At 32.9% G+C, this 25,796-nt stretch overlaps 3 protein-coding genes across 6 annotated transcripts in view; 2 read left to right on the forward strand and 1 right to left on the reverse strand.

Annotated features, from left to right (window-relative positions):
• Nucleotides 1-1,051: 1,051 nt before the first annotated feature.
• LOC126771806 (protein aveugle) lies at nt 1,052-2,193 on the reverse strand. The gene is made up of 3 exons (XM_050491913.1): nt 2,020-2,193; nt 1,794-1,907; nt 1,052-1,521 (listed from the first exon to the last, which is right to left on the reverse strand). The coding sequence occupies exons 1-3, from the start codon at nt 2,056-2,058 to the stop codon at nt 1,339-1,341; spliced, it is 336 nt and encodes a 111-aa protein (XP_050347870.1). The 5' UTR covers nt 2,059-2,193; the 3' UTR covers nt 1,052-1,338.
• Nucleotides 2,194-2,477: 284 nt separating this feature from the next.
• On the forward strand, nt 2,478-6,968 carry LOC126771800 (protein phosphatase inhibitor 2-like). The gene is made up of 3 exons (XM_050491906.1): nt 2,478-2,985; nt 3,930-4,051; nt 5,254-6,968. Exons 1-2 carry the CDS (start codon nt 2,587-2,589, stop codon nt 4,008-4,010), a joined length of 480 nt encoding a protein of 159 aa, XP_050347863.1. The 5' UTR covers nt 2,478-2,586; the 3' UTR covers nt 4,011-4,051; nt 5,254-6,968.
• Nucleotides 6,969-12,130: 5,162 nt separating this feature from the next.
• The window catches only part of LOC126771715 (pericentrin-like), a 59,478-nt gene continuing 45,812 nt past the window's right edge, over nt 12,131-25,796 (forward strand). Inside the window, exons 1-8 of one of the 4 annotated variants that reach the window (XM_050491742.1) lie at nt 12,131-12,285; nt 12,515-12,998; nt 13,296-13,582; nt 14,294-15,018; nt 15,455-15,578; nt 16,560-16,703; nt 17,282-17,374; nt 19,172-19,237. In XM_050491742.1, the coding sequence (XP_050347699.1) occupies nt 12,241-12,285; nt 12,515-12,998; nt 13,296-13,582; nt 14,294-15,018; nt 15,455-15,578; nt 16,560-16,703; nt 17,282-17,374; nt 19,172-19,237 (1,968 nt within the window). In that variant the 5' untranslated portion in view covers nt 12,131-12,240. Of the gene's footprint in view, nt 12,286-12,514; nt 13,583-14,293; nt 15,019-15,454; nt 15,579-16,559; nt 16,704-17,281; nt 17,375-19,171; nt 19,238-22,500; nt 22,552-25,429; nt 25,572-25,796 lie in introns of those variants that run through there. The other 3 variants (XM_050491741.1, XM_050491743.1, XM_050491744.1) reach the window with 3 other exon arrangements.

Below are 25,796 nucleotides of genomic sequence, written 5' to 3' on the forward strand. Positions count from 1 at the left end.
TAAGTAGCAAAATTACTCAAAGCCGGTATATTCTTTCAAGTTTTACGTTTACGTTGTGCAACTTATGAGTAAATGCGTAATAAATAAGAACCAATATATTTCAAGGCGGTGTTTCTTAGTTTCTCTATAAGTAATTGGATTTGAGTTTGAGTGTCTCGTCTCAATTTCCGGGTAATTTTCTAAATCGATAAATAACTCATTATGGCAAATTATATTTAGGTTTATAGACATTTTATTCTCAAAAAATACATAAGTCGCTTACATGAGAATGCACATATATAGTAATATAACATTCATATTCGTCTTCAGTAGTTACTCATTTAACGCATTGGCTTATTTTTCATTTATATAAAAAAAACTTTTTTTTAAGTTAATGTTCTATTCAGCCAATTTGGTCTTAAATGCATTAAATAAGTGTACATTTTTTATGTGTGCAGGTATTTTAATGTAAAGTCGTGCTCCTTCACATGTAAGGGTTTTTGTGACATATGACGTCCTAGTTTTCGGTAAGACAAGAAACCTAGCTCGTCGGGTGCTACGATTACGATGTTCTTTTGTTTTGATAAAACTTATATTAGTGTGAATAGGTTTTGTTGAGAATTTTTCTGATTAAAATACATGTACTATATATATAAATTATGAAACTGTAATTCTATCAAATAAACAATTGAGTTTTGAGCAATGTAATGTTCTTTTTTCATGCATTTACTATTCAAATTATACTTTGAAAAATTACATATATTTTTTAACATGTCACTAACTACATACAAATTCAGTATGATGTGACCTTTAGCGTGGAATGTATTGAATCCTACACTTTCCACTGCTGGGCAAAAACTGGAATTATATGAAGAAGAATTAAATAGATACTAAAAAATTACTGTTCTATTTCACTGTGACACGAGTGAAAATGACAGGCCTATGTAATATTTAAAAAAAAAATTGTTTAAAATGAAGACCAAATAGTTAAAATTATATTTTTATTTATAAATTAGTAGTAATAAAAGAATACATACATAGTTTTAAATTATTAAAAATATACATTTTAATAAATATTTATATTGAGTAAATAAAACAACATTACAGTTTTCTTTATACATATTTTGTGGATAATTGGGTGTATAAATACTGTATATTATTATATATATCACTTATAATATTTACTTTAATTATAACTAAATAATTAATAAAAAGCATTATTTTTAAAGGCACTAATTAATCATATTAGGATAGATAGATACAAGATACTTTTGAAGTATTATTCCTATTTTCTATTCTTTCACAAAAATATTGCGACTCAAGTTTTTTTCACAATTTGCATATATTGGTTTACTTCAGTCACAAATCATAGTTAAAGTAATAATGCCGTCTCTCCAAATCCCTTATTTCGACAATATCGGTCTTCAGTCGTAGTTTCAAAATCTCCCTCCAAATAGCTTCCCTATGTTCTTTGTTAGTTATTCCCATTCTAAGTAATGTATTGTCATTTATCCGGACTAATGCTCTTCCTGTTATATCATGCTGTAATAAAAAATACAATTACAATTTTGCACAACTACTTTGTCCGCCCTAGCATTAGACTCTTTGTACCTTTTGGGCATGTATGCTTTACAAAGCAAGCCCAAGCCTGCACTATCACCTATGTTCGCTGTTACTTTATCTGACATTAGGGCCTGTAATTATTATAAGCTAACCACTAGACTAACAGTAGTTCAGAAAAATACCTTTTGTGTCTTAGTAAATTGTCAAATATTGTGTATAACCAGTGTAGGAGTACAGAAAATTGTTGTTACCTCGTGAAATCTCTCCCAGTACAAATTGTAGTAATCACTACAATGACGTCGTAGCCACTTCTGAACGTCTGCTTCCGTCCACAAGTACACTGCTTTTGGGCGAGTTGTTTTAGTCTAAAAAGTTTTAAATACTATTTAAATGTTTACTTAAAGTAATATATAATATATTAAAGTGGTAAAACTCATTAAAATTGTTGAAGACAAAGTTTATTTGTTTTATAATAACCTTTGATTTATTGGAATTTAAACTGGAATCTTCAACCATTTTAAAATTTTTTATGCTACATTAATCAAAAGAATAAATAATAATGAATAAATTAATCAGTATATTTTTTATTTATGTATTTTATGTAGCATATAATTGTGTTTATTTACAAGTTTAATGTCACATTTGAAAGACTACACTTCAGTCTTCAATTTACAGGTAGGCACAGATTGTAATGTACCATACCTTAGACACCAAATTTAAATATTGAAATTGTGTTAACACATTTATGTTAATAAAATAAAAGTTGTTATTTCAAAAATAGCTTAAAATGTATTCTTAACATAAATGTTTAATAAAATTACATTAATATTTACATAAATATTTTATAAATTAAAAAAATGTGGGTTGATTGTGAATCTGTAACTCTTTATCGACTGTACAGTCTGTAATGCTAGCAGAGATGACAGCAACTGTCAAAATGGTAGAATTAAATAGAATCAGTGGGTGCATTTGTCAGTTGTAAAAAATTGTTTAAAATTTGTGAAGTTTAGGATTGTGCCAAGTATAATGTTTAATTAAATAAATATGGCTCAAAATTTGCAGAAGAAGCCCTCAAAGGGCATATTGAAAACCTCTAGGAGTATTGACAATCAGGATGGGACGCCGTCAACTAGTAAACGAGCGAAGGAACAGAGATTTGATGAATTGAATATAATGGAGACATTTCATCCACCTAATAAGGATTATGGGCATATGAAAGTTGATGAACCAAAAACACCTTACTCCGAATCTATAGATGGTGACTTGGAGCCGGCCGATGAGTTAGATGCAAACATTTTGGCAGCTAAATTAGCAGCAAGTATGAATAAGCCCCCGAAATGTGTAGAGGCATGTGACAGTGACGATGAGGAAGAGTCTGAGGAGGCACGGCAAAAACGGCTCGAGTTTGAAAAGAAGAGAAAAATACATTATAACGAATTTCAGGTAATGTTTTAATATAAAGCTTAGTTTGTATATAATTTATTTTGATGGAAATTTATAATATGATAATCCATACCGTCATAGATGCCGAAGTTATTTTATTTACGCTACATACTAATAATATTGAATTTTTTTTTATTAAAAAGTAATTTTCATGTTATACGTATTGGTTTAATAAAATGTTAATTTGCTTGCAGTCTGTTATCTATATTATTTATAAACTCCAGTTTTATCAGTTGGCACATATTGCATTTTAATGTTTTATTACTAATTACCGATTGCTGATTATTACTTAATAAAAGACAATTTCTAGAAATTTATACCTAAAAATATTGAAATTCTAAAAAAAATTTATTTGTGTCCATCATTTAACAACACATATTTGAAATTTTTCTAATTAATAAACTGAACATTAATTAATAAGGTAAATAAATGGATTGGCATTAGAAATTCGCTTCTCAAATTTGGAGTTGATAAGGGCTGTTTTTTATATGGTTTGGTTGCCCCTTTCAAATGACACCCCCTTCACCCCGCAGACGTGTTGTTTTTTTATATAAGTTTAAAATTTACTTGCAACGGCACATCCTTTTGCATACACAAAAGTTTTTTTTTTTAAAGTTCTAGAATATAAATATTTTGTGACAATTAAAAAGTGCTTGTATAAGTCTATGTGAATGAAATATTTATTAATATTTCATACTTTGTATATTTTATGTCTTTGTAATTTGTATTTTGATTGTTTCAAAAATTGCTTTTTAAGTCATAGTTTTTATTACCAGGGAAAAGTTAGGAAAGAGTATAAATATACACACGATGACCATGCTTATTATCATACAAGTTAGTTTCATTCAGTATTAGAATACAACTGCAATCTAAACTAAAAACTTGGACATGTATTGAACATAAAATTAGTTGCTTGCATTACTCATTTCTAACCATGATTCCAGGCCTTGCAGCTTGCTCGGCAATTAATGGCCCAGGAAGAGGAGGAGGAGGATGAAGACAAAGCTGAATCGACAGCCACTTGACTGCGTCGGTTGCTTCTATAAAATGCTAAGTGTTCCAGCTGGTTAGTTTATTATTGACATGTATTATTAAAGATACATATTAATATTTATATATGTATAAGAGGCAGTTTAATGGTTAGAATTCTTTATTTATTTATTCAAAATTTAGAATATGTTAATCTTACCCAAAGGTGAGGATTTTCATGTACTTAATTTGTTTTTTATTTATAAATTCAACTCGAGCTCTGTGGTGAAGGAATTTTTGAGGAAGTCAGTATTTATCAAAAAAAAATCTGCCACATGCATATCCCCCACATCACACAAAGCTTGCCCGGTAGTGCGCTATTTGAAGTTTGTTACTTTGTTTTTATGTACACATATGAATGGAATTGCTTACATTGTGGTTTTAAATAAATATGTACAAATCTTAATTACATATAGTTATCATACAAAATATAACCGTGTTGAATGGTGCCATGAATGCCAGTACCTCATTGATTCCTAATCTGAATCAATGGATAATCTATTTCATGACATAATTTTATTTATATAAAGGTTAATCAATTAAAATTGATAAGTGGTATCATCTAATTACAAAACTGAAATAATATGTAGATAAGTATGTCTTTCAATATTAGCATGAAAGCAGATAATTAAATAAGCAATTTAAAGTTAAATTTTACCTCATACATTGACAAGTAATTGCTAAGCATCAGTGAGCTTATGAACTTAATTTCTGATAAAACGTGACATATAAAATTATGATCAATCTATATCCAGAAATCTGCAATGTAGTTTATTTATTAGTAACTTTATTTATTCTTATATTATTATAATTAATAAAATGTAATATTGATTGGCAGGCGAGCATTCTACCACTGAACCACCGATGCCGAAATAAAAAGCCGAGATGGCCCTAAAAAGCCGAGATGGCCCTGTGGTAAGAACGCGTGAATCTTAACCGATGATCGTGGGTTCAAACCCGGGCAAGCACCACTGAATTTTCATGTGCTTAATTTGTGATTATAATTCATCTCGTGCTTTACGGTGAAGGAAAACATCGTGAGGAAACCTGCATGTGTCTAATTTCACTGAAATTCTGCCACATGTGAATTCTACCAACCCGCATTGGAGCAGCGTGGTGGAATAAGCTCCAAAACCTTCTCCTCAAAAAGAGGAGAGGAGGCCTTTAGCCCAGCAGTGGGACATTCACAGGCTGTTACGGATTACGGAATATTGATTGTAAATACAATTTCCTTTTCAGGGTTTGAGGGTACGACTTCCGGCTTAGCAGACAATACGATGGGACAATTTGTTAATTATTGCGCTAGGCATCCAGTGTTCCTGTACGGCTGTAACGAAATCATAAGTGCTTGCTAATTTATACTAGACTATGAATATTTATGAAGATCGAGTCCACTGGCATTTTATCCTTTTTAAAAATCGTAATTACTTCACCTTATCATTCAGACTGATAAATGTAACTGGTATCTGATATTTTGTCGTTCTTAGTAACTATTATATATTATGGTTGCTTTAAACCAGTCAAAACTGGTTGCGACTGAAATAAGGGATCATAGAGTGAAAAAATTAACATATAAATGTTGAATGTTTTTTTTGTAATTGGTTCGGTAATTCCCGAGTTTATATATGTATATACATACAATCTCTCCAGCTTCATAGTATGCATATATGATGACAATGTACATCCGTGATATATCTTGATCTTCATAAAATTTCATAGAGTATTTTTTTACTATTGTGTATTGTGATTGGTTTAATTAAAACTTTATATGAACACTAAGCATAAAGTAACACAGATATCATAATAAATTGGCAATAAGTAATTTTACATGTTCGAGTTTTAACCGCGATCTCATTTTTTTTTTTTTTTTAATTGTAAATCTGTACAGTCGAAGGACGAAAACATCGGCAAAAAAAAATTATATGATCCCGGCTAAAACCCGAATGGAATATATATAGTATAGACATATATAGAAGTATACAATAATGTTATTTTTTTTAACGATGCATTTTAAGTAAAACAAACGTCAAATCAACAATGCATTATATTATACGTGCATAAATTATATTCAAGATGCGTCATTGTGTTCACACTTAGAGACTTGTAACGTAATATTGTTAAAGAAACTTAGTATTGATATGCTCTTGCATAGTGTTGATATATTCATAATTTATATGTAGTGCATACTAACCTTGGTGTGAAGTAATTGATGTTGGAAGAATACAATCATTTCTTAGTCATCCAATCTCACGTTACGCGAATTAATATCAATGTCATCGTATAGCCGAGGTTAATTCATATCGTTTTTATTTTTACAATTGAATGCCATAAATATTTTAATTGCAAATATTTGTCTATGATATAATAAAGGAAATAAATAAATCGATTCACCTTTAATATCTTATATTATTCATGTTTCAAATAAAATAATAATTTATAAACTTTCTCACGTGCATTAAAATTAGACAAAAAGCTAAATTTGGCAAAATTTAAATCTTATTTTATTTGAGTATTTAAAAAAAAAAAGATATAACATTTCGTTGTAAATCTATACTAAGTAGAAAGAACTATAGTCCTAGTCTTAATACTAGTTATTAATTAATTTTAATACAATTTGTACAAAATTAAATGAAACGTATGTATGTATGTATTCCATACAGAACTCATGACGTAGAAATGATTTGTTTAAGGTTTCACGAAAAGACACTTTTTTGTGTTTATATTTATGAAAATTATAATTTTTTTGTTTTTTCTGTTTATGACATGTCTAATTTCTCATTAAATTTTATCTCTTAGCACCTTTGGACAAATTGTATTAGAGTTGTCTTTATGCTTAAAAGTTTCGAATTTATATTATAAAAAGATCTATCTTGAAAAATATTTTCTTACGTCATTAAACGCTACAAGTGTTTAGAAATAGTTGCAAAACGAATTGATGTTCTTTCTAGTATTTATAGTGAAATAAACACTCGCAGCTTGTGATAGGAAATAGATTCGCTAGAATTTGTTTGTCGTAATACCGCTAGGTTCACGATTTTTTAATAGAATATGTAAATATGGCATTCATGTAGAAGGAAACAACTATTATAAAAAAAAAAACTTTATTAGACTAACACCGTGTTACATATATGTATTACGTTGAAGTATATCGTTACTGTGTTTTGTTTTCGTAATTGGAAACATTTATACATTTTGCATTTGTAGTATTATACCATGAGTTGGTCTGAAAAAGGGGTCCTATTGAAGCTATTTTGTGTTGAGCCATTAAAAGCTTACATTCTTATGCTAACATAGCAAAAAGCTTTTGAGTGATATATTGTCAAGAACTGACACGAGGACTTTCTTATTCGGCCAGACTATAAAAAATATTGCTAGATGTACAGACACCAAAAAAGTTTTTCACTAGAATATTTTACACGAAATGCATTTTGGATTAGTCAGAGATTAGAAAGGACTGTCAATTCTTTGTATAATTTTACTCCCTTACTAATAAACACTATAATTGTTGTATTGTTATACAATAATGTGTTCTTCTTTTAAATGTCAAATTTTTGATGTCAGAATGAGATAAATCGTTGCGTATCTCTTCCCCGCTATACAATGTTTATTAGTAAGGTTGATGATATATTATATATAGAACAGTTTTAAATAATATTACAGCACCTTATTTATATTGAGACAATATTTTGAATTTTGTAATAGAATAAGAACATAACATGAAGTCGTCTTACTTATTTGCGTGTGTTAACTTTTTTTTTCCTATAGGTATTTTTTTAATTTATTTTCGTTTCATGCGATGACGAGCTATTTGCGGCCAGAAATAAACCTTAATTATTTTTTTTATTTCAAATGTCGTTTAGTGTATTTATTCATTGTGTTATTATATACTAAAACTAATTAAAAATTGGTTTGAAGTCAAAACTTCTTTTGCACTATACTTATTTAAAATGTCTTTTTATTATCGATTATTATTATTTTTTTTTCATATAAATGTGTGAGTGACGAATTGTTTATTTCGTTTTAAATTATTGAATTTCTTCAACGTTGAGTGTAAATTGCTAATATCGGAATATTTTTGATACATAATTGTTATTGATCACTTAAGAGAGAGTATAAGAGACCTAAATTGTATAATAACATAAAATTATATTAAAGATATATTGTTAAAGTGCCAGATATGATTAATTACTATTATTATCGTAATAAAAATTATCATATTTATAATCACGCCTCGTCTTGTTAAGGTAATATCGAAATAATATATCGATGTACTATCTTTCTTCGCTAAATGATTTTGTTTATTTGATTTGTGAATATGTGGTCAACGGTTTATAAGGCGGCATAACACCAGGCGATATTCAGCATACGATATCAAGACCGTCATAAACGCGATCGTTTTTTTTTCACGCAGTGGAAACCTTCAGAAAGGTACCCAGCTCCCATGGGGGGACTGGGTTATGTGGGATTCTTACCCACTAAAACCACTGCGATGGCCGTCCTCGGCACGGATCGGAGAGGCTGCGGGATCGTGTTGATATAACGCATCCGCGGCCTCTCCCGTGCTTTGCTCCGCTCGTAGCCCGGCGGAGCTCTCCTCAGGAGGCAGCGCGAGGCCATCTATAAGGCGACATAACACCAGACGATATTCACCATACGATATCAAGACCGTCATAAACGCGATCCTATTACAACATTGTAAGTCTTAAAGTCTTAAACAACTTCTAGATCTAGCTAGTGTACTATATACTAGCTGTTATTTCGCTTTTATTATTAAAAATAGTACCATTGACTTGGTCTATGGTTATGTTTTAACAAAATAAAATTCATTAATGAACTTAAATATCGTTATCGGTCTCATTGTTGCGTTAGTGAGTTAACAATAAAACTGAAGGTGTCACAGACAAGTCGCTAAATAGGGCAAAACATCACGCCATTATTATTACCTTCAATATAAATATAACTTATTATAAGAAAAAAATACTGGAATTGTAGTATGGCGACATACTTAAAATGTACGATGGCATTATTTATACTTATTTATCTCAAGACGGTATTTCATTTGGTTAATCATGCTTGCATAGCGTATCGCTGTGTTGATCCAAATTTTGGATGTAATCGCAAATATTACAATTACGCCATCTACATATAAACGAAAATCGTAAACGCCTAACTTAATATATATGCCAAAATATTTATAATGAATCAAATATTTATGTTCGGTTAATTAATTCAAATACGCGAACGCGCTACGCCAAGTGAACTACCGCCATACCATAACTATTTGCAAAGTACCTTCAATATGATTGTAGAAACAAACGTTACTCTTTATTTAAAAATGGAAATTCAAAATCAGAATATACAATAAAAGGATAACGTAAACACTAACTCGGTCAAGATGATGTACTTTGTGTTGTTTTAAAGGCCATACTTATAAACGTTGTATACCGGGTGTTTAGTTCAACACTCATTTCTCTCTTTTTGTCATCATTCATTTGCCATTCGAAAGAAGAAGACAGCATTGTTTGACTAATTATCCCCTAAACAACATTTATAGGTTAAGCCAGGAATGTATTTGTTTGAGACTAATACTAAATGACTTAATTAAAATCAGATTATTTAAACTGTAATTGGTTCAATTATAGGTACGCACAAATTTATAATAAACTATTTATATTTGGCTGAAAGTAATGAAATTGAAAATCAGTAATTTACAGACGCGACGAAATTAACAATACATTTCAATTTGTTCATTTATTTTGTAAAACCTTACCACATTTACTCTATTGAAGTTTTTTATTTAACTCAAAATTTCAACTTTGAAATTATATTTACACGAAAGTGTAAAAATTTTTTTTCTTTATATATGTGTATTTTGTAAATAGTAATAAAGTTGTATCATGCAGAGTTTAGTTTATTTAAGCCCCAAAATTCCCACTATGTTAAGCTACACTGAAGCGAAGCGTTCTAATTTATGGGACAGAAGCACTACACCATAGTGGAACTGCGACCAAGTTGATCAAAACTTATGCGTGAGACGTCAGTAGTGTATTTCTTTTACCGCTAGTGTTAAGTGAGTGTCCGTCAATACCATTTTAAAATATTTCTTATATTACTGGTGGTGGGCTATGTTTAAGCTCGTCTGGGTAGGTACCACCCACTCATCAGATATTCTACCGCAAAACAGCACTACTTGGTATTGTTATGTTCCGGTTTGAAGGGTGAGTGATCCAGTGTAATTACAGGCACAAGGGTGAAAACATCTTAGTTTCCAAAGTTGGTTGCGCATTGGCGATATTTTTTTTTTTTTTATAGAATAGGAAGGTGGACGAGCATATGGGCCACCTGATGGTAAGTGGTCACCAAACGCCCTTAGACATTGGCATTGTAAGAAATGTCAACCATCGCTTATAGCCAATGCGCCACCAACCTTGGGAACTAAGATTTTATGTCCCTTGTGCCTGTAATTACACTGGCTCACTCACCCTTCAAACCGGAACACAACAATATCAAGTATTGCTGTTTTGCGGTAGAATATCTGATGAGTGGGTTGTACCTACCCAGACGGGCTTGCACAAAGCCCTACCACCAGTTAACATTTCTTGCAATGCCAATGTCTATGGGCGATGGTGACCACTTACCATCAGGTGGTCTATTAGGTTGATTTAAAAAATAAAACAAAGAAATAGGAGATAGTATTACCACAATTCAGTTTCGTCCAGCTTGCTCAAAAGATTTTGTGTCCATTATTGAACTGTCAGCTCGCTAATATAGTACGCAGCTCATGTTTTTAAAATGGTGTTATTACCCGCGAGCCTTTACGTTACTAGTTTGGGGCTTTAGTATTGAGAGAGCCGGAACTAATTGCTACGGTAGTTGTATTACTTGTACTTAGACAATTACGATACGTATTATTTTATTAACTTTAATTTTTGTCTTTAATTTTACGTAGTTATACGAAAACGATGTAAAGTCGAAAGGTATATATTTATACACAAAAGGCATACCTAATATTTTAACCACTAATCGTAAGAAGTAAACCACACTGGGAGGTCCGTTTTTGCACCGTACATTTAACACGATCGTCATAATTACGATCTGGTTCATAACCAGTCTTAGCAAATTATCATGTTTCATTGTTTGCAAACCTATTAATTCGGTTAGTTTTTTTGTAAATGGCGTGTTAAGAGCACTTTAATAAAATATAAGAACAATCGACTACGCCTGTAACATATTGCTGAATATAGGTAGATACTACCTACATTTATTTTCATTCATATTTCGATACATATACCTACGTAAAGGATAATTGGAGTTTGTATTCGTAAATATATATATATTTTTTATATTTAATAAACTTTTCATAGTGAAATTGCGATTAATGGTTGTTTCTTTAAAGATGCTTATAACATTTGTTGCATTATGTGGCTGTTATATTCACATACATATAGTCTTGGATAAATAAAGACATTAACGAGAACAGACGAATCATTTTAAGTTAGCTGTTAGGTATATCTAATAATTATTAAACTCAGATAAATAAAAAAATAGATGCATAATTGTCGTTAAATAAAACAATAATTTATTTATTTGTAGAGTCATTATTAAGATAATATTACGCTAGCTACGCTTAAATTGTTATAGTGGGAACAAATGTAATGATTGTATACTCTTTCGTGTTTACTAGCACCTGGGATCCTACTAATGTAAAATTATATTTAAATTCTAATAGTTTTGTGGCAACCACTGGTACTAACAGACAATATTGTACCAAGTAGGTATTACAAGTCATATAAAATATGGTGTTAATAAAACTTATTTTTATAAATTGTAAATCTCTGTAAGTATCTTGGTATTATTATTTTAGCGTTGTTCATGTTTAAATACTAAAACGCCTACGACGTACTAAAATAGTAATTAAATATTCATAACATAATATATAATATTTAATAATATTAAATTTCTTACCATTATATACCATTTATTTTTTCCGTCATATTCTAATGTATTATTCTAAATTTATTTAGTAAAACTTTCAATGCGTAGCTCTAGTGAAATTGAAAATGGTAAACTGTAAGTGTAAAGGAACGCTTCCGTTTTTAAATGGCGTTGGCGCTTGTGTTGTTCTGTTGTGACTGTTGTATTTTGTTTGAAAAAACGTCGTCTTGACGACAGGTATACTAACTTTTATGAATTACAGTGTCGATATTAATATGAATTTATTAAATTATGGATGAGAGTCAAAAAGATTTGTCGCAGTCGTCAGAAATCAAGGTAAGATAATATTTGCCTAGTCCTGTAAAAGCGCGAATTATATTTTTGTGGGAAAAGGTACCGCATTTATAATTCTGTACATACTTGAAACACACCTTATAATTCCTTGCTACGGGTATTTGTAATTTAATATTTATAATTGAATTCAATCATTCGTTTCTTCTCTTTTGGGTCGTCTTTCGCAATACAGGAATTCTTTAGTTTTATTTATATTTTCGTATATTTTTAGAATGTCCTTCCGGATGTCGTTCATTCACAGCAAATCCCCACATTAGACACTCTAGAAGACGACGATGTAAACTTTGAAACGACGAGTGCGACGCAAGAAGACAAAAACACACAAGATGCTGACGATGTCAGTGGGACGGAGTCGATATCGGAACACATCCCATTTAAAGTGGAATACTCAATTACTGAGTCGGAACCTGGCCAGTCAGAATCTCATAACTTACTTCATATAGAAACGAATAGTGCAAACATATCAAAACATTCTTTAAACATTCCGATATCAAACCAAGAGAATGTAGCTAGCCCGAATCAGCAAGAAATCAGCCAACAAAGTTCTTGGAATTTAGATGTTAACCAATCTGATGTTCATATAAGTGAAGAAAGCCCAGTGATACTTGCTCTCTCCTCTGATACCTCTAAGGATGCACAAAAAAGTAAATCTCTATTATCAGATAAACATGACACACCTGTGGAATCTCCAAGAAGTGAGTATATTGATTCTCTAAATGACAATTCTAATGACAAGGTAAGTGAAAGTAAAGATGATAATAATTCTGAAGAAAAATGTAATTTATCCATTGACAATGAACCTCAATCATTAAGGCGATGTAGCTCTGGATCAGAAGAGATAATAAAGTTAGACATAAGGGGGCAAGCTGCCCCAAGATTCCCTTTACAAGCTGCTAAAATAATATTTGGACCACCGCCTGATGGTAGTACTGTTATTGGCCCAAATCTTGAGCCATTGCCATTATTTCGCAATTTATTATCTCCTTGTCTAGTCGTTGCGAGAGATGGTGTTAAAGTTGAGGAAGTTTTCGAAGATAAACCACCATCACCCAAGAAGGAAGTTTTGGAAATATCCTTAACACCTTCAGCAAGCTCGGCAAGTGATAAGATAGAGCAGGATGTTTTGGTTGAAGAATTAACAGTTGAGGATGAGATGAAAGAACAAATTAAAGAGGGTACGGGGATGGTCCCACCTAAATCTTTTGCTCCAGATGACACAATGTCCTTTAGTACACTGAGCACGGATTACAAGACGATTTGTGAAGAATATCACATAAAGGTATTAATAAATTTGCGAGTGTTGATGTGCTGTTTGGCTAATCAGAGTGTTAATGATTCTTTGCATGTTGTAAGCCATTTTTATCTTAATAGCATGATGTGTTGACATTTTATATGTCATAAAAAATAAGTACTATATTTGTGAAATGAACTGCTTATATTATTTGTTACTAATATAATAAAAAAATATTTTAAATAAATGTCTTTAAATATTATTTGCATGTCTAGAGCATGTTTAGTAGCTAGTGCATGTTTTATATAATTCTTTTGTTAGGTTTTCTGACTTTAATCGATAGAATTTTTGCAATAGAGAAACTAATATATACACATGCACTTCTTTGTCGTATTTACTAAACTGCCTAAATACAAGCATGGAAAATTACATACTAGTAGTGTATTACACAAAAGTAACAAAAAAAACTTATTGTTTATTAAAGGATATTTCATAGTGTAAAAAAAATTCCGAGCAAGGTTTGACACTCAAATTTGTATCTTGGCCTTATAGTAAATTAAAAAATAATACTGTCATTAAGATCATAAACATTTGTTCGTGACAATTTGTAATAATTATATTTAGATTTTTATATTTAATATATTTCATATTATAGTGTGTATCCAATGATGTCGATTGAATTTAAAGCAAGTGTATTCATGCTTACTATTCCCGCTTCTTATGTGTATAAATGTTATATCAGCTTGTCTGTCCTTTCAGCTTGTGCACTTGGAAGAGGCTATAACCCACCGCGACCAACTAATCGAAGAACTAACGGTATCGTTGCAGCGATCACTTCGCGAGCGAGACGACCTCAAACACGACAATGAGCACCTCACGAATGAAGTACAAAACCTACAGCACATCGCAGCCGAGCGATCACACTCAGATCACGACACTATTAAAGCCCAGTTATCTGACTTCATGAAGTACCAGAACATGTTGAAAGACGACAGCACGAAATTTTACTCCGCTCTTATGAGTGGGACGGCGTCTCTTCAAAGCTCCAACGGTGAAAAGGATATGGACAGGGAGGAGATCACAGTCAACTATTCGAAATCCGATTTACGATCTTCGGGGTCTTCGGAAGAATTCCAAATGGGCTTCGAGAATAAATTGACGTCGCTGTTGAATAAGTTCGAAGGTTATATAGAAGAGAATTTGAGGAATAAACTACGTGAGAGTTTGATTCAAGTGCTTTGTGACGAAATCGGTAAAATGAGAGTTGAATATGATACAGATGTTAAAGAGGTGGAGACGCAAATCAAACGAGACAAGCAAGCGTACACGATAGAAACGAGAAAACTAAGGGAGCTGCTGACGTCCGTGAAAGCCGGTAACGTGGACATTGACGAATTGAGACAGGAACTTAATATTAAACACGAAAAGGAAATGGAGAACCTTAGGACGTATTTCGAAAAGAAGTGTTCAGATATGGAACGGAGGTGAGTTCATATTTCTAACGCAAGACTGATAAATAAATGTATAATGTCCCTTAAAGTATCTTATTAATTTCAAATGTTTTGTTTTGCTGACCAGGAATAAAAGGTAAGTTGATGTTAATTTTTTTTTACTCGGTTATTGGGGTTGACGAGCGAATGGGTTACCCGGTGTGACCACTTTCCATAGACATTGGTACTGGTCAAGAATAAAATTAAGAAAAACACATTAACTATTCTTTGTACTGAGTTTCAATACTCAACAGTATCAGGAATAAGTGCATAGTCCTTGTGCCTGTAAATGTAATGACCATTTATTCAAAACAAAATACGTCAATATTTTGTTTGGAATATTCTACCAATAACTGATGATGGAGGTCCCCAGTTAGGGACGTCATATCAGCCGGCTGAGTATGAGTAACAGATGGCATTGTTGCGGCAGCTACTCGGAGGAGGTGTGGCGCGACCGCGCGTGCGCTTCGTGTGCGTCGTGTGCGAGCTCGCCCGAGCCCGCGCCCCGCCCCGCGCCCCGCGCCGCGCCCGACCCCGCCGCCGGCGACGCGCAGGTACCGCCACGGACCTAACGGAACACTTTCTTGTAACAGTTAAAGGTGTAACAGAGATGCGAACAGTGTGCGAGTGAGGAACCATGAGGTTGCAATTAAAAATCTTTACCCATATGTATTCGTCATCTCACAATTGAAAATCTCATCTAAATACCTTGCTTATAAGGATGAAACATCCGTAAGCTGTTCCTGCGTATATAACTTTTTTTATTATGCCTGACATTTCAATACAGAAGGACAATTCACGAGCACAAATTAATATCTACAGCGCCATGTATCAAATAAAAATTATTTATACAATATAGAAACATTACACTTACTTATTGATTGTCAAATTAGAAACTACCACCGGTTCGTAAATGGAAATATCCTGACCTGAGAAACACTGGCGAAATAAAATCAGCGGTTTTTTTTTTCAATTAACAATATATGTGAATGTCCCACTACTGGGATAAGGCCTCCTCTCCCTATTTGGGGAGAAGGTTTCGAACTTTTTTTATTATTTTTGAGCCCACCACACTGCTCCAATCCGGATCGGTGGAATACACATATGGTAGAATTTTAGTGAAATTAGCCAAGATGGCTCATTGGTAAGAACGCGTGAATCTTAACCGATGATCGTGTGTTCAAACCCGGGCAAGCACCACTGAATTTTTATGTGCTTAATTTGTGTTTATAATTCATCTCGTACTTGACGGTGAAGAAAAAACATCACGAGGAAACCTGCATGTGTGTCTAATTTCACTGAAATTCTTCCACTTGTGTATTCCACCAACTCGCATTGGAGCAGCGTGGTGGAATGAGCTCCCAAAACCTCAAAAAAGAGAGAGGAGGCCTTAGCCCAGCACTGGGACATTCACAGGTTGATATGAGAATAGTCACATACAGGTGATTTTCTAACCACTGGGCCATCTCGGCTTTTAATATATGGTAACTTATAATATTTCAATCAAACTTATACGTTGCATTTTCCACTGACAGACTTCAACACTCACAGACAACACATTGAAACAGACGAACAAGAGGCTGGAACAGCAGCTAGAAGATGTCAAAGCTGAACATATCACGTATATAAACGAACTGCAAGCGAGACATAAGGAAACGATCGCTTCACTCGAAGAACAGGTACTGCTATTAATTAGCGACGTCATTTTGTAAAAACAATTTTTGTATCTAAAAATGTTTTTTTATAAGAATAAGTAGTAACTTTATTGTTTTATAAAAGTCAAGTGTATTTTAAAAAAAGTCTGCTTATAAAAAAACCTAGACAATTTATAAAAATTTGTTCATATCAAATATGTAGTGCTTTTAAAAAAAAATGTTAGTCTGTCTGAACACTGTATACTCAAATATTACCTGACGGATTTCCATTCGGTTTTCACAAATGGCGCAGTGATCCACGAGCAAGGTTTAGATGCATTATTTATAAATGTTTTGTGTAAACTGGCTGAAATATAACGATGGTTGTTGAAGATCTTCCCGACTGGCGTGCGTCATATATTACGATGTAAACATTTTATGCAGACCCGTCCGTCATTCTAACCGGACGAAGCCGGACGAGTCGAGTGCGAAACCGGGTAGCTAAATGATAAAATAGTCATTTTAATTGTCATTTTAATATTTTTTTTTATATGGAAACAAAAGACGTTGCTTGAAAAGCTTATGTTTAAAAATGTATAAAACTGAACAAATTTAATTCCCAGATAACTGAATTAAAAGCGCACATACAGACGGCGGAAAATACGGAGGGGAACGTTCCGCTGTACCCGCAGGACATCGACCTTGAACTGGAGAAGGTCAGTACCACTTGGAATAGTCTTGTCATGAGTGTGGCGGTGACCCTGCATCTCTTACGACATATTGCGATTGTACAGTCAACTACAGAATATTATTAATTCGTTTATAATAAACAAATCGCTTAAGTATAGCTATATATAGCCTATTCCAACAACAAGATCAGTAAAGATAAATAAACAACTTTGTTGTGGAATTGTCTCGATATCATTGGTCGAGATCTTTTATAATACAAAAAAAAAAAAAAAATATCGGAGAATTTTATCAAAAATTTAGAAGGAAAATTTTCAAGTGCATAATCATCAGTTAAGTGGAACGGTTTTGTATTATAAATAAAGATATATTAATCACGTACTGTTTGTGTACATGTGTATTCCACCAACCCGCACTGGAGCAGCGTGGTGGAATAAGCTCCAAACCTTCTCAAAAAAGGGAGAGGAGGCCTTTAGCCCAGCAGTGGGACATTCACAGGCTGTTACGGAAAACTGTCTGTAATGCAAAATCGCATTGAATATGTAAATCTAAGTTTTGTTTATTTATTTCCTTTGATTGGAATCAGCTGTATAGTTATTAAATAATCTCTAGTTGACTGTATAAACTCTTTAAAGGTACTTCCGATACTAAAATGTTTTCACTGTAAATATAATGGCCATGATACTTTAACAAACTGTCCCACACGAGAGCTTGTACTACATCCTGTGGTGTATAATGATATTGATATATATCATCCTTTCCAATAATATCTGTACGAAGGTAAACAAAACATACTATATATTATATACTTGTAAAAGTCAAAAGATAATCTTACTCTAGCGGTTCTCGAACTATCCATGAGTTATACTAAGGATGGAGCGATATCAAATTGTCCATTTTATTCTGGACAAATCGATATTTGAAATTTAAAATTTATATATATTTCATAGTTGTTATTGAAAAGAGTGAGTTGTGAGAGAGAGACGGAGAGTTTCGTATTGCATAAAATGCCAATAGTGTACAATTTTCACTGTTTATTCTTAATTAATCAAATCGCGTTTTTAAAGCCCTGGCAAATATATCGCGGTCAACATCAGCTTCGAGAACCGCTGTTCTTTTCTATCTTTGTCTAATGAAAATCAGTCACATCGAAGGTTTAAAAAAATATATGTTATTTAAGAAAAACGATCAATCAACCAATTATTATCTTTTTTTAGAAATTTTTTATTTTGGTTTTTATTAAACATTCTAACAAAAATCCTGATAATCGATCTATTTATCTAAATTAAGTTTCGAGCGTTTGCAGTAGTGAAAATAACACAAATATATTATAAAAAAAAAATAAAAATAATAAATAACTTTTTTGTAGGAAATTTTATTTTCTTTGAAACTTAGGGAGCTGATTTCGCTTCGCTAATATTATTGAATACAATATGACAATTATTGATCACGTGGTAAATCGAATATACTTGCTGTGACTTTGTCCGCAGTCTTATATAACATTAGACTAATAACATTCAAAAATTATATAAGTATTTATAATTGACCAGCGATGTATTTAATATATTATTTACTTACCTTTCGATGTGACTGATGTTTCGGATGTGAATCGGTATGTTTTGTTTGCATTTTGTGTAGACTGTTTATTATAATGAATCGTAAATAATTTCATCTCCAACGAGCCGACCATAAAGCAGTCGAACATTCAACCATTGCTTTAACTTGTAACCCGGCTGGAGAGTGCACGGCGCGTTTATGGTGGCTCGGCGGGAGGGGGGGGGGGTGCATGTCGAATGCGACTAACGGCTCGTGTGTGCGCGGGGCAGGCGGCGGCGCGGCGCGACGAGCGCGTGCGGCGCGACGTGCTGCGCGACCTGCAGGAGCAGCTGCAGGTAACGCCCTCGAGCTTTGGGAACTTCTCCGCCTCGACGGAAACACCTGACCTTGATATGTAGACATCCTTCCAGCTGAAATACTTATATATTCACCAATACCCATATTCAATTTCTTACTTACCTTATGTGTTTGGCCGAGAAGTTTTCAAAGTGTTCTCGTATTTACGAGTTGTTTAACCAAGTTATCTGTAAATACAAGATAATTTTAAGCAGCTACATCTTTTTTTGCATACTTATAGTATATAAGTTTCGTGTAAATATAATGGCAATGGCGGTAGCACGAGGCATATGGCACTTCTATATAATCCATCATTATATTATAATGTTCAGGACTTCGTTATTTATTTATTTAAACGCACTAATCTTAGATCTAGCAAACCGATTTGAAAATAAGTATTCTTGCGTTATATGTAACATTATTTAAAAGGGTCATAAACTAAATATAATCGCACATTGATCCACGCAATGGTGCGAAGCATTAACGTTCATCGTTCCTGAACATCTTGTTTTATGTAAAAAATGACTTCAGACATTTGATATAAAGTTGTAAGTGGGATAATGGGCTAAGACTTATTGGACCTTATTCCCCACGCTGCTTAGGATTTCGGTGAAATTAGACATATGCAGGTTTCCTTGTGATATTTTTCTTCACCGCCGAGAACGAAATGAATACAATAGATACACAATTTAAGTACAGGACAATTCAGTAATGTCTGCCTGGGTCGAATTCGCGATCATTGGTTAAGATTTACGCGTTCTAACCACTGAGGCAACACGGCTGAATTTGACACGCTTCACTTGATTCTTGATTTTATAGAGACTAAATGCTCTTAATTATATATAAAATTCACAAATAATAAACTCATTTACTGGTAGTAGGGCTTTGAGCAAGCTCGTCTGGGTAGGTACCACCCACTCATCAGATATTCTACCGCAAAACAGCAGTACTTGCTAATTGTTGTGTCCGGTTTGAAGGGTGAGTGAGCCGGTGTAATTACAGGCACAAGGGACATAACATCTTAGTTCCCAAGGTCGGTGGCGCATTGCTGATGTAAGCGATGGTAAGCATTTCTCACAATGCCAATTTCTAAGGGCGTTGGTGACCACTTACCATCAGGTGGCCCATATGCTCGTCCGCCTTCCTATTCTATAAAAAAATATATATTGTTTTATAAATAAACTCGATAAATCTCTAAAACTCCAACATTACATTAAGTAGAGATCATACGAAAAATAACGATATACCCGCACGAACTGATAGCTCATAATATTTTTTATAACGTCTTCCATAGCCAAGTTTACGAATATAAAGTCAATATATTAAAATTTAAGTGCAAAGTGATGACCGACGTGACGATATAACATAAACATTATGAAGTCGGATGGCATATTTTGGTAATAAGTTTTCAGCACAAAATGGGACGCGAGATGCGCGCGAGTGAGAAAGTCTTGACCCATTTCTTTTAAATTGTAAGAGAATATTTAATGAGGTCGAGTAAATATTGTGATCGTATATAACTTGGTTTGTTATTAGTTGATATCATGTTGAGATAATAATTCGAACGAATTTAGAATAAAATAATCTTTTTATAAAGAATGTTTATATAAGAGTTTCGCACGCGTGTGAGTGAGGTGGTTTTGTGCCCTTGTCACCACCGCCTAGACATTGGCGATGTAAGAAATATTAACCACTCCTTACATCGTGCCACCACCCTTGGCACCTCACTCACCCTTCTAACTGGAACGCTACAGTGCTAAGTATTGCTGTTAAGCCGTAAAATGTCTGATGAGTGGGTGGTACCTACCCAGACGAGCTTGCACAAAGCCCTACCACCAGTAAATTAGTCTATTATTTGTGAATTTTATATAGCGCATTTATTCTCTATAAAATCAAGAATCAAGTGAAGCGTGGCCTCAGACTGGCTTGCACAAAGCCTTATCACCTAGTAAATTATTATGTATAAAGCTGAAGAGTCTGTCTGTACGAGCGGGATAATCACGGAATCCATACAATCCTTACATTAAATATGATGGGTACTAGAAGGGTCATTTAATCCGACGCGTTACAAAATCATATGAACGATAATTCGATCAAATGTTTCCAATAACCACCGGGTCGTTCCACCCGGAACACTGAATGTTGCCAAACGTATTGAGGCCATTTAGCCTAAAGCCGCTCGCTAACACCTAGGCGAGTATTATTACGACAAATTACATTAAAACTAACTAAAATGTTTACACAGTAAGATTACTAATTTTCAAGAGCATTTGTGTTGTTTTTCCTTTGTTTAAAAGATATTTCAATGCAATATTTTTAGCTAAAATCGTGTCAAAATTTGGTAGACATTGTGTGAATTTCGATCATCTTATTTTCATCTCGACTATAAAAACATACATATCTTGCATTATTCCTGTTTTCTGTTAGTATTGTCGGATATTTGAGACGATTAAGTTTTTATGATATTTACGCAATTTCAAGTGGACCTTTTTAAGCACGGTAGAAAACTCATGTACAATGTTAAATTGAATTTAGAAGATTAGAAACACGATCATCATTTAAAAAAAAATTACGAAGTCGGCAGCCTTGCCTATTTTAATATCTGTGGATTTATTAATTTCATTAGAATACCTTGCTGGCTATTTTATATATTATTTAAGCCCGTCTAGGAAGGACCACCTCCTTACCAAATATTCTACCGCTAAACAGCAATACTCAGTATTTTTATGTTCCGGTTTTAACGGTGAGTGAGCCATTGTAACTACAGGAGTATGGGACATTACATCTTAATTCCCAAGATTTGTGGCGCATTGACGATGTTAGTATATGTTACAGCGCTGATGTCTGTGGACTGTGATGACCATTTATCATCAAATGGTCCATTTTCCCGTCCTATCTATTTTGAAAAATATTATATATCATAGATGATATAATATGTATTAAGTGATGACATATGTACTCTTCAATGAACAGTGGATGGCGTACCTTACAGTCGAATCTTAAGCCTACGCTCATAGTTTGGACAGACGCCAGTGTCGAAAAAGTTTACCATTATTAAAATCGAGGTTCCCTTCTCCCTCTGATCGCTGAAATAGAGCAAGGTCCGTCTTACTTTAGTTGTTGTGACGATTCCGTTTTGAATGTTCTCGTAGACGTTCAAAGTCACGCTGTCTGATATAATTGGATATTTTGGAAAATATAATATAACGGACTTTTGTAATATTGTAATAGTGTGTGTGTTGTTTGTTATGGTGTGTGATTAAAATGTGATAAAGTTATGCCAGACAATAATCTTCATTCAGATTTAAATCGAGTAAGATTCCTTTTTTAAAAACACTTATAATGTATCAATGTAACTAACTGTACTTTAATGAACTAAACATTACTTTTCATTTTAATACAAGTAAATTAAAATTAAATAATTTTGTTGATATTAATTCATTATAACAGAATTATTTACATTAAAGCCTTAAATATTTACAAATAAAAATTAAAAATAGCTACCGTACAAATCGTGACCGCGTGGAATAATTTGGCTAGATTTCCGATTCTTCCGGAGAAAAGTGAACCAGCCCTCCTGTCACCAGTAGAGGCAATATGGCGAGGTGTTACATTATTGATGAAAGTTTTTGCACTATTCCTCCAAGGTGCAAGCGATTCAACTGCATTTTGTATAAATTAACTTCTAATATACCACACCACGTTCATTATGTCTTAATGTAATTCACGATCGATCATCGATAGGACAAAAAACAAAATGTTACACATTATAATGCCGCACGCATTCATCAACTAAACACTGGACACATTTCTATAAACTTCGCATAAACCCATAATGTGAAATTTAGATGATAAGTTTTTCTTTTATGGCTACTCAAAATGTTTTTAGAACTTTTGAAGATTTTAAGAACAGAAAATCACGTGTAGTCGAATTTATTTTTTGGTACGAAACTCAATCAATTTTACTTGTTCATATTTATGGTATAGTACTTTCCGAATGAATCAATCCCGTACTTTTATAATAAGTGAAAATCATATATACGAAAATTTTCAATAGCCATGTACTAATATAGGTGATATATAATATATAAATACTTATATACAGTTTGTTCGAATATTTATCGAACAGATGTCTTAAGCTGCTTATGAATGAATTTTAAGTTTATAGACTAAAAATTAAAAACAATTTATCACAATTTATCTCGTCTTATTTCAATGGTATTCCATACGATCATCGACAAAGTGAACGCACTCGTTTTGAAATACAGCCGACATGAACTGGCATTCCGCCAAAAGCAAGTGACATTTTTCGCATGAATGACCCGGTTTTTGACCGCGCTGTCTTGAAGCTATATTTTTTTCTAGTAATAACTGACGTTACAATAAAGTAACAAAAACAGCCCGTTAATTTCTCACTCGGACAGAGACCAATTCTCTTGTTAAGAGCTTTTGTTTAGTTCATATTCCACCTCGCTACTTCACTCTATGTTGATGGGTGGATCAGACTTTTATTCCACACACACCTTTACTATCTACGGACGGTCCGGTTGGCGTGATTGGTAGATACTTGCCTTTCACGCCGAAGGTTGTGGGTTCGATTCCTATCCAAGACAGACATTTGTGTGCATGAACATGTCTGTTTGTCCTGAATCTGGATGTCATTATATTATAAGTATGTATTTACAAAAGAAAGGTGGCATATGTAGTATATCAGTTGTCTGGTTTCCATAGTACAAGCTCTGCTTAGTTTGGGACCAGATGGCCGTGTGTGAATAATGGCCCAGGATATTATTATCTGAAACGAGGTGGGATATAACACAAATTAAGTTAAAATACAGCTTTGACAAGGATATTGACGGTAAATTTTTTTTAATTAATTCTCTAGTCAAAGTAATTAATGTCAGAAATCTATCACTAAGTCTGAAAGAAATCTCCTCAAATCTGAAATCGCCAGCGAGGGAAACCGGACGGGATTATAATTTGGTTTACAATACAATTAATAATAGTTTAATAACTAATATCCTTTGGCCTTAAAGCAATCATGCTGATTCTGTATTATAGTTTGATAGTATAATGAAACTTTGGTTTAATTTTATATTTGATTATAGCCATATCGAAGCAACTATATAATTTGAACACAAGCAATTTAAATAATTAGGTATTTTTTAGGTAACAATATTTTAAATCGTTTTCTTTAAAACCTTTTTTTTATAGAATAGGAAGGCGGACGAGCATATGGGCCACCTGATGGTAAGTGATCATCAACGCCTATATACATTGGCATTGTAAGAAATGTTAACCATCGCTTACATCACCACCAGCCTTGGGAAATAAGATGTTATGTCCCTTGTGCTTGTAATTACACTGGCTCACTCACCCTTCAAACCGAAACACAACAATATCAAGTACTGCTGTTTTGCGATAGAATATCTGATGAGTGGGTGGTACCTACCCAGACGAGCTTGCACAAAGCTCTACCACCAGTACCTTATATACGCTTTCTTAAGTATTTAATATACCTTCAAGCTTATAGTTAAAATCTATTATAAAGTTAAAATTTATTAGGCTTAAAAAAACTTTGTTAGCATGACTTTCAAATGATATTATATTCAACATATGGTAAATCCAAAATAGGCAGTTCGCAAAACAGCCGGTCACCGATATTGCAGAATTAGCAAGTTGAATCACGATCCTCGATGATCAGCGTATTGACATTGAATATGCATTTCAATACGCCAATATAAATAATTTAACGCCTTTTATTTAATTTAACGCCTTACGTATAAATAATTTTCTGTTTGTTAAATTTTTTTAAAGGAATTTGAATAATGTTTTTATAAGAGCATTGAAGCATGGTGGAATAAGCTTCAAGTCTTTTCTTAAATTTATTTTTTCTGTGTGATAATTTCGATTGAAAAAAATGCCGTAATTTCAATTTGTCACAATTTTACACTCCTTAATTAGTTACTTAAAACTATCAAAACAAAATCGTTACCAGAATATGTTAGCCAAAGCTAATTTCTTAATTAGAACAAATACTAAAGTATTCTTAGCTCGTGTAAATATAATTAACGACTTCCTTATTTCTATAGCAATAAGGTTCACATTGTTAATAATTAATTTGTTTGTTTTTATTACAATCGACAACTGATAAGGGGTGGGGGTCGAACGATCTATATTAATTTATATATTCCTGACACACTCAGTCGGATTGTGTTAACATATGTGACAATTATTTATTTTGTTGTATTAAGAAAAATTAAGAAATTAAAGTTTTCGTTGTGAGTGAACAATATAGTGCATATTATTGCGGAATAAATGGCTGATATAATTGTAAGTAACGAAGGTTTCCTTAGTATTCGATGGGATATAAAAATCAATGCGAGTTAATTTTTAGTGATAAATATTATACTACACGTTCATGTACTGGATATTATTTCCAATATAGTTACTTTATTTTTGGGCATTTATATATAAACCATAAGGTTTATATATAAATACATAATATAAATACATAATGTATCAGAGAGCTAATTGTAAATGCAAATCCATCCATTT

The sequence above is a fragment of the Nymphalis io genome, chromosome 11 (genome assembly GCF_905147045.1).
Source record: "Nymphalis io chromosome 11, ilAglIoxx1.1, whole genome shotgun sequence".
Classification (NCBI taxonomy): Eukaryota; Metazoa; Arthropoda; class Insecta; order Lepidoptera; family Nymphalidae; genus Nymphalis; species Nymphalis io.

What these genes read in the sequence shown, in the direction of transcription:
- LOC126771806 (XM_050491913.1), bottom strand. Translation starts at nt 2,058, where the DNA reads ATGGTTGAAGATTCCAGTTTAAATTCCAATAAATCAAAG. An exon ending in TAAATTCCAATAAATCAAAG is followed by an intron (nt 1,908 to 2,019) that starts GTTATTATAAAA and finishes AAAACTTTTTAG; the next exon opens with ACTAAAACAACTCGCCCAAA. An exon ending in ACTGGGAGAGATTTCACGAG is followed by an intron (nt 1,522 to 1,793) that starts GTAACAACAATT and finishes TTTTTATTACAG; the next exon opens with CATGATATAACAGGAAGAGC.
- LOC126771800 (XM_050491906.1), top strand. Translation starts at nt 2,587, where the DNA reads ATGGCTCAAAATTTGCAGAAGAAGCCCTCAAAGGGCATATTGAAAACC. An exon ending in TACATTATAACGAATTTCAG is followed by an intron (nt 2,986 to 3,929) that starts GTAATGTTTTAA and finishes CCATGATTCCAG; the next exon opens with GCCTTGCAGCTTGCTCGGCA.